Consider the following 14759-nt stretch of genomic DNA (forward strand, 5'->3'; position numbering starts at 1 on the left):
GTCAGTCATAGGATTTGGCTTTCAAGATACAAAGATATAACACAAACTCAAAGAGCTGACAAACCAGCGGCATATACTTAGAAAGAATAGATAATCAAGACATGTAGAACAAAGCAAATAAGCTCTAGGCAAAATAATCCACTTGGAATTTATCTGGTCAGGTAATACACTTTGATCTTTGTAATACTCTTAGAGAGAAATAAGTAAGATTCACTGTGACATAACTAGAGAAAGACCCAAAGAACTATATCTATACTATACCTTGGCTAAGAAAACAGAATTGAATCATCCTCTAGATATATAAAGCACTGCTACTTATGAACGTCAATCGAGCAGGGGAAGAGGAGATCAGACTTATCTTCAGGTATACAGAGTTACACAAATGACTGAATGCCTTTCTCATAGAATGTTAAAATAAAGGTCCTTGTCAAACTAAGGAAATCTTTTCTTTCAAAGCATGCATATACTGACCATCAGTGTGTTTCTTGCATTTAATACCATACTATTTCAAAGATTAAAGTAAAATATTTCTCAAGCAAAAAATGTTTTGAAAATTGCAATTTTTCCATTCACTAATATTTTACTTCCAACTAGAAATTACTTACAAAGCAGCTTACCTTTTGTCTGTCTTATTAACTTTCCCTCTTCTCCATTTTCTACTTACATACCTCTGTTTCTTAAACTTGTTTCTTCCTGACTTTCTGCAAAACACAGCTTATTCAGGAACCCCACTCAAACCAATAAGAAAGGAATAGAAAAGGCAAAAAGAAATTGCTGCCTGTGTCAATTTTAAAAGGAAAATTCTTTTAAAACAGTATCTAACACTCTGTATTCTCAAAAATAAAAAATGTTAACTTGTTTGTAAATGTTACATGCTGTATATATGTTACAAAAATAAAGCATTATAATGAAAAATAATAAAATCTCCCACCTTTCAGCACTAAATGCTGACTCTGTGTCAATGTACACAACAGCTCCTTCTAATCCTCCCATGTTGGTAGGTAACGTAGCCAAAATGCTCATCATTATACAAAACTGAGTTTTTCCACAACCTGGTGGACCTGTAATCTAAAAAAAAAAAAAAAAAAATTGTTATTTGTATAACCATTACAATCTAATCAAAGCAAAATCCTTTTAAGAACTTGCCACATATACAGTCCAACTAACCTGGGTTCCCAGAGAGAACATTCTAATACGCCCCTTGTATGTAATAAATTAACCTCTCCCCTATGCATCTGAACTGGTACTAGTTATGCACCATCCTTGGGAGAAATGAGAAAATAGTCACCCAGACCATCCTCTGTGTTCTGTAGTTCAGATGAAAAACTGGTTGAGAAAGCCTTGAGGATTCATTTATAAATTCACAACTTGGAGTTCTATACCTCTTCCTCATTAAGACATTTATAGAAAGATCTTGAAAATATTTAAGAGGCTTTAATAATTGGTTTAGCATTTGTTATAAATTGGCCTTTCAAAACAATTTTGTACTAGTCCCATTAAAAGGTACTTTGATCTTTATTCTTAAAAGTATTTAGGAGTAAAAGGTATTGATATACACAATTTAATTTCAAATGAATCAGAAAAAAAGTGTGTGTGTGTCTGTGTAGAAGAGAGATAAAGCAAATAAAACAAAATTCAATAATTACTGAATCTAGGTGATTCATACTTTGAAGTGTATATTTTAAAATTTTAGTTGGTGGAAAGCTATTTTGAGATTATAAAATTCGAAAACAAGAGGGTATAGATGGAAAAGAATAGGACGTTAATCACAGGCATATTTGAGTCCAACAGGAAGTAGTTAACAAAAATTAATTTGAAAATATTAAAAATATCCCCTTTAACACGCTATTTGTCATACTGGCTGTGGCATCCAAATTTTAAGAACCAAAACACTATCCCTTTTGTGAGGATAACACTAATGAACAATTTTTCACAATAGGAAGAAGGGAAAAGAAGAGGAGGAAAGGAGAGAAGAAAATCTCAGGTAGAGATGAACCAAAGTCCAAGCTCAGACTGAGACACACTAGATCTGAAGAAACTGTCTCAGATATACTATGAAGCCGCAAGAAATAAGAAGGGATGACCCAGGAGTCTAAATCATGGAGGCCAATGGTTCTCAAACATGAGTGAACATTAGAATCACCTGGCAAGCTCATTAACCAGCATTTCTGGTTAACAATAGGTCTGAAATAGAGCCTAATAATTTACATTTCTAGTAAGTTGACACTGATGCTGCTCTACATTTGAGAACCACTGTTTTTGGAATTTAGAGTAAGGGCACACTTCATTTATCAAAGCTTAACATTAAAAAAAACAAAGGCTCACAAGCTAGAAACCATGTGCTGATTTATAATCTCTAAAACAATGATTTAGACCTTTAGGATAAATAATTGCTGCTAGTAATAACAGTGTGCCAGATCATGAGTGATCAGTGAAAACTCCAAAGTTCTTTGATTACATACTCCAACAAACAAACCGAAAAAATAAAAATAAAAATTTTAGTATGAACCTCCAATATATTGCATATGTATTATATATATACTATTTTACTAATACATTCTATGCAGTATAAAACCACATAAAGTAGGGATTAAAAAATAAAGATTACAAGCATTTAAAAATAGTTTCATATCTTGTTTTAATTCTAAAATACAATACAAATCAATAGTTTCATAACATATATTAGTTGTACAGATCTTTTCACTCTCATAAAAACTTATTAGCACTTTTAGTGGAGCAAAGATAATAATGAAAATAAATGAAACTATGTATGCTGTTTTCTAAATATTGATTTAAATATTTTGTAATTCAGTAACTGAAATGTCAGTTCCTAAGTTTTGCTTATTTCAGTACTTAATTGCAATGGCTCAATTACAGTTGAGAAGGTGATAATTGCAAAACTGCAAGGATTGAAATTAAAGAAATACATGATTTGTTGTACTTAGGAAATCATTATTTTTTTAATACCTTTTTCAATTATCAAAAGTTTTTGTTGAACTCTGGCTAATAAATTTCCATCTTCCCTCATATCAATTAATTATTCTTGTAAACTAATCAAAAGATATTGACTTTTAACATTTTTAACAACTGGTTTCACAATCAAAGGAAACTATTTGGAAGATTTCTTAACAGTATAGAAAATATTGTTAAAATTTTTAAAAGTGTGCAGATAGTAAAGTTTTCACAAGATACACATCTTTGATGACAAAAATCACATGATAAAAGAAACATTTCCGGGGCTTCCCTGGTGGCGCAGTGGTTGAGAATCTGCCTGCCAATGCAGGGCACACGGGTTCGAGCCCTGGTCTGGGAGGATCCCACATGGTGTGGAGCAACTAGGCCCGTGAGCCACAGCTACTGAGCCTGCGCGTCTGGAGCCTGTGCTCCAAAACGAGGGGCCGCGACAGTGAGAGGCCCGCGCACCGCGATGAAATTGGCCCCCGCTCGCCGCAACTGGAGAAAGCCTTCGCAAAGAAACGAAGACCCAACACAGCCAAAAATAAATAAATAAATAAATAAATAAATAAATAAATAAATAAATTTATTTAAAAAAGAAACATTTCCAAGCAATGACTTGAAAAGCACTCTGTATTTTGATCTCTGTCTTTTAAGAAGCAGTTACTTTCGCACTCATTGTAAAAATATCCTTTACTTGTAAGGGATGGAGTATAAGAGTGTTCCACTGGTTGCTTGCTTGCTTGATTTTCAATCTGCTAGGTGGCATATTACATAGCCACTTGTTATACAAAAAGTGTCAGCAAATTTGACATATCTTGTCTTTTCATTTTAAAAAAGTTTCACTCAAAAAACAAAAAAAGTTTCACCCATCTTTAAATTCAACAGTCTTTTACAATCTTTGCTGTGAGATAACCAAAGAAGCTCTTGTGATTCAAATGACTTTCATGGTCACTCCTCATCTCATTACAGACTATACTACAAAGAGTCAATACTTTACCAGTCAGGTTTTTATAAAAATTGTACCATCCTGAAGCACTCTTCACACATCTGACATCAGCTTCTGTGTTGCTATAGACTGCCTAAGGATGATGTAACCGAAAAATTCAGAATTTTACAGAGAACATTCGTATACCCACCACCTAGACTCTGCAACTGCCATTTTATTGTTACTATACTATAGTACAGTATACTACTACACTATACTATCCATCAATCCATCCTTCTATCCATTCATCAGTCCATCTTAGATGTTTTTAAATGCATTTCAAAGTAAGTCAAAGACATAAATATACTTTCACCTAACAGTTCAGTGTGTATATAATTAACCTGAGTTTAATGTGTATGATTTTTTTTTCTTTTAAGGTAAATTTTACACACAATGAAATGCCCAGATCTTGAGTGTATCATTTGATGAGTTCCAGCAAATGTATATACATATGCAATCTAAACCCCTGTCAAAGTCGGAACATTAACATTACTACCAGGAAGTTCCCTCATAAACATTGCTTTATATTCAAGAAGTCATTTATTTTTGAGAATATATCTTCCTTGATATATCTTTACTTTTGTGGCCCAAAAATAATTTAGTTCATGTATTTCATTACTGAAACAGAATCTAGCTTATTAATACGATAATCTGAGCCCTGTTAGAAACTTCTGTACTTTTATTATATAGCATCTTTCCACAATGAATAACGTTTTAATTCTTGATGCTTATCATCAGCAATGATTTCCATCTGAAAGTATTTATTCGCAAAAGAATCCATTTAAGTTGTTGCCATGTTGTCTCCTATGTCTTATTTCATCCACTTTACTGTAACAGGACAGGAAGAACAAGAGTGTCCCTGACAGTATTAACAATGTATTGCATTTGATCTTTTGCTCTTAAGAAAACCCAAAAGAGGCTTTTAAATATCTATCATTAATTTTAGTGAAATTTTTCTAGATATTGAATATGTATCACATGACTTCAAACGTCACTGAAAAGCCTGTGGAGATTTGTCTTCCTGTGATGTGTTTCTTAACTATGATGGCTTCCTACTATCATTTGCCAGTATTTCAAGGAACAAAATAACAGAGGAAGTTTCACTGTTAACAATAATGGATACGATTCCATATATCAAACTGCTTTCTTTATAATTTCAAATATTTTGGCTGTCTTCACAGATGAGATTAGACTGTCATTGATTTTTACTTCATTAACTGTAGGAGAGTCATCAGCTCTGACTTTTATGTACATGTGGTTCACTTCTGCTCACATTATTAGTATTGCCTTCAATATACAGTTTCTTTGCAGGAATCTTTTTATGCCATTTGTCTGCTTTGTGAGGTATGATTTAGTTAAGTCAATAAATCCACCTAACTAGGTACATGCAGAACTATAATTCATCCCAATATGTTGAAAATAAAGATACAATCAAGGTGCCCCTGTCAACCTTCTGTATCCTTTCCTCATGGACTATACCTGACACATGACACTCGAACATACAGACCAAGTGAGGATGCCAGTGTCAATCCACTTATTAAATATCAATAAAGGTTTATTTCATGTTTTAAACTGAAATACCAATAAAAGTTCTAATATCTTCTTCCCACAACCCAATGGACCATCTTACATACTGTCCTTTGGAGACTGGTAGTTTTGAAGAGCCCAAAACACTTTTCATGGACCTTTTATCATCATCAAGGACAACATGGATCAAATTAATCACCAGACATCAGAGCAAAGGAAACGTCTATCAATAATAGTTGAAAGGGGATCTTGAAAATGAGAAATGATGACACTTCAGAGTGCTAACTAACGGAGGAACAAAGGACTTCCTTTCTATACATAGTATCTACATGCCCGGTTTTAGATATGTTCTAAGATTCAATGAGCTTAAACCCATGAAATGCTTTGTGATTTTTAGTGGAAAGGTGAAACAAGCCCCCAATTTAAAAACATTTTTTAAGATGTTATATATGAATATATTCAGTAAAGTATCAAATACCATGATACTGTGTTATCTTATTATTCCACCTTCAAAGAAAACATGTAAAAAAAAATCTGAAGTTAAACAAGTGCAACTGGTATTTTACCTGCATCATTATTTTTATGTACTGATTCAGTATAGTCTTGAGAAAAGTAGAATATCACATGAATAACATAAGATTTCTGGGTTCATTTGGATTTTGTATGCTTGCTTTACTTTGCATTCAAATTTGGATATTAACATTTTCTTTAAACTATAATAACTGATTTCTAATTCTTTAGTAATCTCCGATCATTTTCATATATTTTTCCTCTCTAACCTCAAAAAAATATGCTATATGCAATTTTTATGGGCTGGCTGGAGTTAAATTTCATTATTTTTTCAGGTTTACTTAGTGGGTTAAAACATTTCAACATTAATAATTTTTAGCTTCAGATAGTTTAGCTCTGACTTCTAGCAGCCAAACCACAAAATTTCAAATTGTGTTCAGTTCCCAGGTTCAGCTCCAATGGTGGTTAGAAAGAGAGAACATGCCAAACCAGAATAGTCTAAGAGATTTGCTTCTTGGAAACTCAGAGTGAATACAGCATTTACACACGGAAGACACCAGTAAAATACAATTAGCTTCATAGAGTTAGAGCCTGAGTTTCAACAATCCTGCATGAGAAATGTAAAAGAACAGAAAGAAAACAAACTGGTAGTGAAAATCACTAGAATATCAACAAGGAAGCAAATATTAGCAATTGCCTTAAAGGGGGAAGAGAATTATTACCAAGAAAAGAAAGTCTAATTATATTAAAGTGAAAATGAAGCCTAGTCATTTTAGTCTTAAAAAAGATTCACTGGTAGAGATGAATGTGAAACCTGGACCTATTGGGGCCTAAAATCTTACCTAGTAACTCTTCCCCACATTCAAAATAGGGGCATGAGGATGGGGCAATCCACCAAGCCAATACTTTGCAGAGAAAATTTAAGGACTGCCTGGTTCTGATCTGACAAAAGAGCACGTGGAAATGTCATAGCATCTTTTCAATGGCCCCCTTCCCCCAGCATCTAACTACCCGTCTCCATGTGCTCTACTATTATGTATAAATACGATTAGGTCTTCAGACCTACAGAATTCTTTTTAAGAGTCACTCTCTGAATCCTAAAACAAACAAACAAAGAAACAAAAAGCAAACAATCTCAGAAAGGTTGGGTAGCTCTTTGCCTTGTGAAAGAAATCTTCATCTTAAATTACTTTATATCAACAAGTGGAAGATTTCATATCTTAAATTCTGTCCACCACTCCCTCTTACTCAATACTGACAACTGCTGTTTTTAAAGTAAATGGGAAGGGAAGGAAAAAAAGAAGGGAGGGGAACAGAACAGAAAAAAAGCAAGAGGACATGGAAATGACAAGTACCACAAGCTTCACAGTAAAAAAAAAAATAAAAATAAAAAATCAAACTGTCAAGAGATATAATAACTTATTTAACAATCATATAATATGTGCCATATAAAAGACTTTATGAAACCTTTATGGAGAAAGATGTTCATTTCTAAATCAGGAAATGAGTGAAGAATTAGGAATAATGATTCAATCAACCACATATGCTAAACTCCTGTACTAGGACAAAGGCCTGGTTGTCCTGCCTTTCAAAACACTGGGCAGGATAAACAAATCCCATCAGCAGACCACATTCAAGGAACGCTGATTAGAAATCTCTCCCTAGTTTTCCTACTGCTGTTGCTGCACGTGGAGCCGACCAGAATCTGACTGCAGCTTGAAGGAGATGAGACCCACCCTGGCCAACCTGCAGACCCATGAGCAAGAAAAATTACTGTTTGCTGTTGTTGTAAGCAGACTTGAGAAGCCAAAATTGACTGATAAAGCATTTATGTTTTATACTTCACTGTTGATACATTTCTATATATGCCAAGGCCCTTGTGGACACTTGAATTTACAAGCCCTGACTTATTGTCTCCTGTGATCTTTAGACCACAGCCCACCCTGCCAACTAAAAAGAAGCAAAACTGAAATATTTAACTGTTCTGAGGAAAAGTTAGGAAGCCGAAACAGGACTCTGGCGTCCTGCCTCTACCTTTTTGGGACAGTAGGATGGTCACTTCCAAAGCAAAACTGCCCTACTCAAGGAGGACACCTGGTCTCCTTAAATCATGAACAAAGCATAGAAATGACTCAGGAAACACAAATAACGTAGACACGTGCTACATTGTTTCTCATTATTTACAGCAAGGATCTGGGTGTAATCATTACTCTTAAATGTCGTAAAGATTTGGCAGTGCTTCACAGGTTTACCCTTCCAGAGGTACTCTCCAAACAAGACATGCAGATGCTACATCTCTTTTCGCTGACATGAGTTTGGACCAGTACTCTAGTCCTGTAATCTCTGGATTACAGTATGAAAATACCTTTTTTAATGATCCCTTTAAATACAACCTTTAATTTTACCTAATCACATCAGCATCTTTGTCATGCACTCTCAGCAGGTATGATAGTGACCCCAAAGGCAAAACTTGGTTTTGATTGGGGAGGAGGGATTTTACTCTTTTTCCATATAAAGCACAGATCCACATACAATACATAAACAGATATACAGTATATCTATGGTATTAAAATCTCATGGGGGGGTGGGGGTTTATTAGGGGAAAAAATGTCTAAAAAGCTCCTTAGGGGGTGATAATGAAAAAAAGATTGAGAAACACTGATCTGATCTGTATTACCTCATGTGAGAAGGCTACCATTACATGGTCTGATCTCCACATAACGCAAACATTTAAAGTTTAAACTTTAAACATAACTTTACTACCAATACTGTTATAATAGATGCAGAATTATCTGCTTATATATTCCATAAGTGAGGAATTTGATGTTCTCTGGGAATGAGACAAAGCCCTGTAGCTCACTTCCATTAGTGATTCAGCAGAGTTGGTTTCTCTTTGATTTCTCCTCTGCTGCTTTGCCTTTGGCATGAGTAGCACTTCTCTAATTCCACTTTTAATCTTGGTGCTGTAACTGAACATATACACAGATTCAGTGCAGTTCACATAAATCAAAACTGATGATAAATAAATTATGGTGTTTTGAAGTCAGAGTCAGGAAAGAGCAGCTATAAAAGTGACAGCAGAATGTTTCCAGATTTATTCTTACTCCCTCAAGTCATCTCCAGGCCTAGTCTAAGTTTACTCAACTAGATGCCTTACCTCTTACCTTCACCAGATCTAACTTCTATCTGATATCCAGGACTCCAGTTTTGAACTTTTCACCAGAAACAAAGATCGTGCAATGCAATTTAGTTAGACATCTCCACTGAGACCTGTATGAGTTATTGCTATGTAACAAATGACCACAAACCTAGCAGCTTTAAAACAACACCCGTTTATTATCTCACAGTTCTGTAGGTCAGTGAGCCACTTTGGAGGCATCTCCTCTAGCTCCAGTCAAGTTTTCAGATAATGGCAGCCTCAGCCAATATCTTAACTGTAATCTCATGAGAGACCAGAACCAAAAACAGCCAGCTAAGCTGCTTCTGAATTCCTGACTCACAGAAATTGTGTGAGATAATAAGCATTTATTGATGTTTCTAGCCACGAAGTTTTGGAATGATTTGTTAAACAGCAGTATGTAACCACAATTATATAAATAAATATGTAGATATAGATATATAGAATCAGAGATATTCAACTTTAAAACTTGTAAGAAAAAAACTTCTAAAATAAAAGAATCACTGATGTTTATTAATAAAAAATCAATGAAGTAGAAAAATCATATTCCTTAAATGGACTATATGAAAAACAAATGGCATACAAACGAAAGTAAATATTGTACCATGAAAGAATAATAACATTAAAAGTTCCTCAAGTTTGGCTTATTCAAAGACCAAAGAGGAGAGTGTAGGAGAGACAGCAAGAACCAAAACATTATAGCAAACAAGTACTAAAGAAGTGCTAAAAAATAAATAAATGAAAACAAATTCATTCATTCAATTAATATTTATTATGTACCTTCTACCTGTGCTAATACTGTGGATGTAATAAGAAGAAGAAGAAGACAATCCCTGCCCACTTGGAATTTATTCTCCAATGAGGAAGACATACATTAACTAATCACACAAACAGTAAACCTTTAACGGTGACAAGTGCTACACAGAAGAACCATAGTACATGGTTCAGTTCTCCAGTAATACACAATTCTAAATCTGTTAATTTAAACATAATAAAATAGGCTCAAAATATACAAAATAATAGAACTACAAGTAAATTTGTTAACAATATAACGGAGTATTTTAATAACCCTCTCTGAATTAGTATCAGGTCAGGTTGAGAAAAAAAATCAGCAAAGACAAAGAAGAGTTGAACAACCCAAATTACAAGCTTAATTTAATGGCCGCAGGCAGAACACACAATCAGAGAATAATCATTCTTCTCATGGACACACAGGACACTTACAAAAGTTGATCACATATTAATCCTTAAAACAAGTTTCAGGGACTTTCCTGGTGGCACAGTGGTTAAGACTCCATGCTCCCAATGCAGGGGGGCATGGGTTTGATCCCTAGTCAGGGAACTAGATCCCACATGCATGCCACAACTAAGAGTTCGCATGCCACAACTAAGGAACCAGTGAGCCGCAACTAAGGAGCCCTTGAGCCACAACTAAAGAGCCTGTCCGCCACAAATAAGGAGCCCATCTGCCACAACTAAGGAGCCCGCCTGCTGCAACTAAGACCTGGAGCTACAAAATAAAAATAAATAAATAAATAAATATTAAAAAACAACAACAACAACAAGAAGTCTCAGAAAATTTCTGAGACTCAATATCACACAAAATTCTCTGACCAAAATGCAATTAGGTTGACAATCTAATTAAAATGTGAAAGGTAAGTTTTTAATTAAATAATTCAGATATTCAAACATTCCAAAAAAACATGAGTTAAACAAGTAATCATAATGGAAATTTTTAAATACTATTAGAACTAAATAAAAATGAAAATACTTTATCACAAAAAAGAATGCAGCAAGAAAAATTCATAGCCTTACAAGCTCAGAGTAAAAAGAAGAAAAACTGAAAATTAATTAATTAAATGTGTAATTTAAGAAGTTGGGGGGTGGTGATAAGAATCCCAGAAAAAACACAATTAGATAGAGGGAGATAATAAGAAAATAACAGAAATCATGGAAGTAGAAGACAAGGAAAACCAACAAAGAACCAAAACAAAAAGCACAGTTCTTTGAAAAGACTATAAAATACTCAAACCTTTGACCAGATCTTTTTAAAAGGAAGGGAAAGAGAAGACAAAGTAAATAATATTAGGAATGAAAAGGGTGGGTAGAACCACATATAAAACCAGATTTAAAGACAAGGAGAATACAGTGAAAACTTTTATGACAATAAATTTTCAAACTTAAAGAAAATGGGCAAATTCCTAAAAATATCATTCACCAAAACTACTTGAAAGAAATAAAAAACCTGAATAGTCCTTTAATCATTAAAATAATTTATTTAATTGTGTTAATTTTCCCACAAGTACCAAGATCAGACAATTCAGGCAAATTCTACCGAATTTTCAAGAAACAATTCTCAACTTATACAAACCATTACAGAATATAAAAAAAGAGGAGATATTCCACAATTCACTTTACCACTTAATTCAAAATAGATCACACAAAAATTAACTCAAAATAGATCACAGACTACATGTAAAACCTAAATATAAAACTCTAGAAGAAAACAGCAAAAACGTGTGTCCTTGGCTGGACAAGAAATTCATAGAGGTGACACCAAAGTACAATCTTTAAAAGAAAAAACTGACAGATTAAACTACAAAATTAAAAACTTCACAAGTTACCATTGCGAAAATGAGGAGAGAAGGCACAGAATGGAAGAAAATAACTTCAAATTATATATCTGATAAAGGACTTGTATCCAGAATATACAAAGAACTCACAACTCAATAACAAAAAACAAACAAGCAATTAAAAAATAGGCAAAAGATTTGAACAGATATTTCATTTAAAAAAAACACAGACATGGTTAATAAGTACATGAATAGGTGTTCATATCATTAGTCATTAGGAAAACACAAATTAAAACCACAATGAATACCACTAACACTCACTAGAACAGCTAAAATCAAAAAGATAAACAATACTAAGTGTTGGTGAGGATGTGGAAAAACAAACCATCATGAATTGCTAGTGAAAATGTAAAATGTCACAGCCACTTTGGAAAGCAGTCTGGCAGTTTCTTAAAAAGCTAAACATGCACCTAGCGTATGATCTAGCCATTCCACTCCTAGGAATCTACGCAAGAGAAGTAAAAACCTATGTCCACACAAAGACATGTTTGTGAATTTTCATAACAGCATTACTCCTAATAGATAAAAACTGTAAACAATCCAAGTACCCATCAACTGACGGTTGGATAAACAAAATGTGTTACAGCCATAGCATGGAATACTATTACTACTACTCAACAATTAAAAAGAACAAACTGCTAATACATGTTACAAAATGAATGAACCTCAAAAACGTCATTCTATGTGAAAAAGACCAAAAACAAAAGTGACATATTATTTGATTCCATTTATATGAAATGTTTAGAAAAGGCAAATATGTAGACAAAAGGTAGATCACTAGATGCCTAGGGATGAGGATTGGAGTGGGGATTAACTATAATTGGGCATGAAGGAATGTTTTAGGATGATGGGACATGTTGTAAAACTCGATTGTGGTGATGATTTGCTATGAATTCACTAATATAATCAAATTACACAGTTACAGAGGTTGAATTTTAGAGTATTTAAATTGTACCTTAATAAAATTATTTTTGGGCAAAAGCAAGAAGAACTACAATTCTGCAGCCTGTGGAAGGAAAACCACATTCACAGAAAGACAGACAAAATGAAAACACAGAGGACTATGTACCAGATGAAGGAACAAGATAAAACGCCAGAAAAACAACTAAATGAAGTGGAGATAGGCGATCTTCCAGAAAAAGAATTCAGAATAATGATAGTGAAGATGATCCAAGATCTCGGAAAAAGAACGGATGCAGGGCTTCCCTGCTGGCACAGCGGTTAAGAATCTGCCTGCCAATGCAGGGGACACGGGGTCGAGCCCTGGTCCAGGAAGATCCCACATGCCACAGAGCAACTAAGCTTGTGTGCCACAACTACTGAGCCTGTGCTCTAGAGCCCATGAGCCACAACTGCTGAAGCCCATGCGCCTAGAGCCTGTGCTCTGCAACAAGAGAAGCCACCGCAATGAGAAGCCTGCACACCTCAACGAAGAGTAGCCCCCGCTCACAGGAACTAGAGAAAGCCCACGTGCAGCAACAAAGACCCAACAGAGACAAAAATAAATAAATTAAATTAAATAAATTTAAAAAAAAAATAATGGAGGCAAAGATCGAGAAGATACAAGAAATGTTTAACAAAGACCTAGAAGAATTAAAGAACAAACAAACAAAGATGAACAATACTATAACTGAAATGGAAACTACACTAGAAGGAATCAATAGCAGAATAACTGAGGCAGAAGAACAGATAAGTGACCTGGAAGACAGAATGGTGGAATTCACTGCTGCAGAACAGAATAAAGAAAAAACAATGAAAAGAAATGAAGACAGCCTAAGAGACCTCTGGGACAACATTAAATGCAACAACATTCGCATTATAGGGGTCCCAGAGGGAGAAGAGAGAGAGAAAGGACCTGAGAAAATCTTTGAAGAGATTATAGTTGAAAACTTCCCTAACATGGGAAAGGAAATAGCCATCCAAGTCCAGGAAGTGCAGTGAGTTCTATACAGGATAAACCCAAGGAGAAACACGCCGAGACACATAGTAATCAAATTGGCAAAAATTAAAGACAAAGACAAATTATTGAAAGCAGCAAGGGAACAACGACAAATAACATACAAGGGAACTCCCATAAGGTTAAGAGCTGATTTCTCAGCATAAATTCTACAAGCCAGAAGGGAGTAGCAAGATATATTTAAAGTGATGAAAGGGAAGAACCTACAACCAAGATTACCCTACCTGGCAAGGATCTCATTCAGATTCGATGGAGAAATCAAAAGCTTTACAGACAAGCAAAAGCTAAGAGAATTCAGCACCACCAAACCAGCTCTACAACAAATGCTAAAGGAACTTCTCTAAGTGGGAAACACAAGAGAAGAAAAGGACCAACAAAAACAAACCCAAAACGATTAAGAAAATGGTCATAGGAACATATATATCGATAATTACCTTAAACGTGAATGAATTAAATGCTCCAACCAAAAGACACAGGCTCGCTGAATGGATAAAAAAAAAAAGACCCATATATATGCTGTCTACAAGAGACCCACTTCACACCTAGGGACACATACAGACTGAAAGTGAGGGGATGGAAAAAGATATTCCATGCAAAGGGAAATCAAAAGAAAGTTGGAATAGTAATACTCATATCAGATAAAATAGACTTTAAAATAAAGAATGTTACAAGAGACAAGGAAGGACACTACATAATGATCAATGGATCAATCTGAGAAGAGATTATAACAATTATAGATATATATGCACCCAACATAGGAGTACCTCTATACATAAGGCAACTGCTAACAGCTATAAAAGAGGAAATTGACAGTAACACAATAATAGTGGGGGACTTTAACACCTCACTTACACCAATGGACAGATCATCCAGACAGAAAATTAATAGGGAAATAGGGAAACACAGGCTTTAAATGACACAATAGGCCAGACAGATTTAATTGATTTTCTTTCTTTTTTTTATGGAGGATTTTCATTTATTAAACTTTTTTTGAAGTATAACAAACAACAT

At 34.4% G+C, this 14759-nt stretch overlaps 1 protein-coding gene across 4 annotated transcripts in view; it reads right to left on the minus strand.

The window, feature by feature from the left end:
• The window catches only part of RAD51B (RAD51 paralog B), a 701477-nt gene that overhangs the window by 662402 nt on the left and 24316 nt on the right, over window positions 1-14759 (minus strand). For all 4 annotated transcript variants that reach the window (XR_011074042.1, XR_011074043.1, XM_068543727.1 and 1 more), the window contains exon 5: window positions 932-1068. Coding sequence is in view for 2 of the 4 variants with exons in the window: in XM_068543727.1 (XP_068399828.1) it covers window positions 932-1068 (137 nt within the window). In the remaining 2 variants the exon portion in view is untranslated. The remainder of the gene's footprint in view (window positions 1-931; window positions 1069-14759) is intronic.

Source organism: Eschrichtius robustus, chromosome 1 (assembly GCF_028021215.1).
Source record: "Eschrichtius robustus isolate mEscRob2 chromosome 1, mEscRob2.pri, whole genome shotgun sequence".
Classification (NCBI taxonomy): Eukaryota; Metazoa; Chordata; class Mammalia; order Artiodactyla; family Eschrichtiidae; genus Eschrichtius; species Eschrichtius robustus.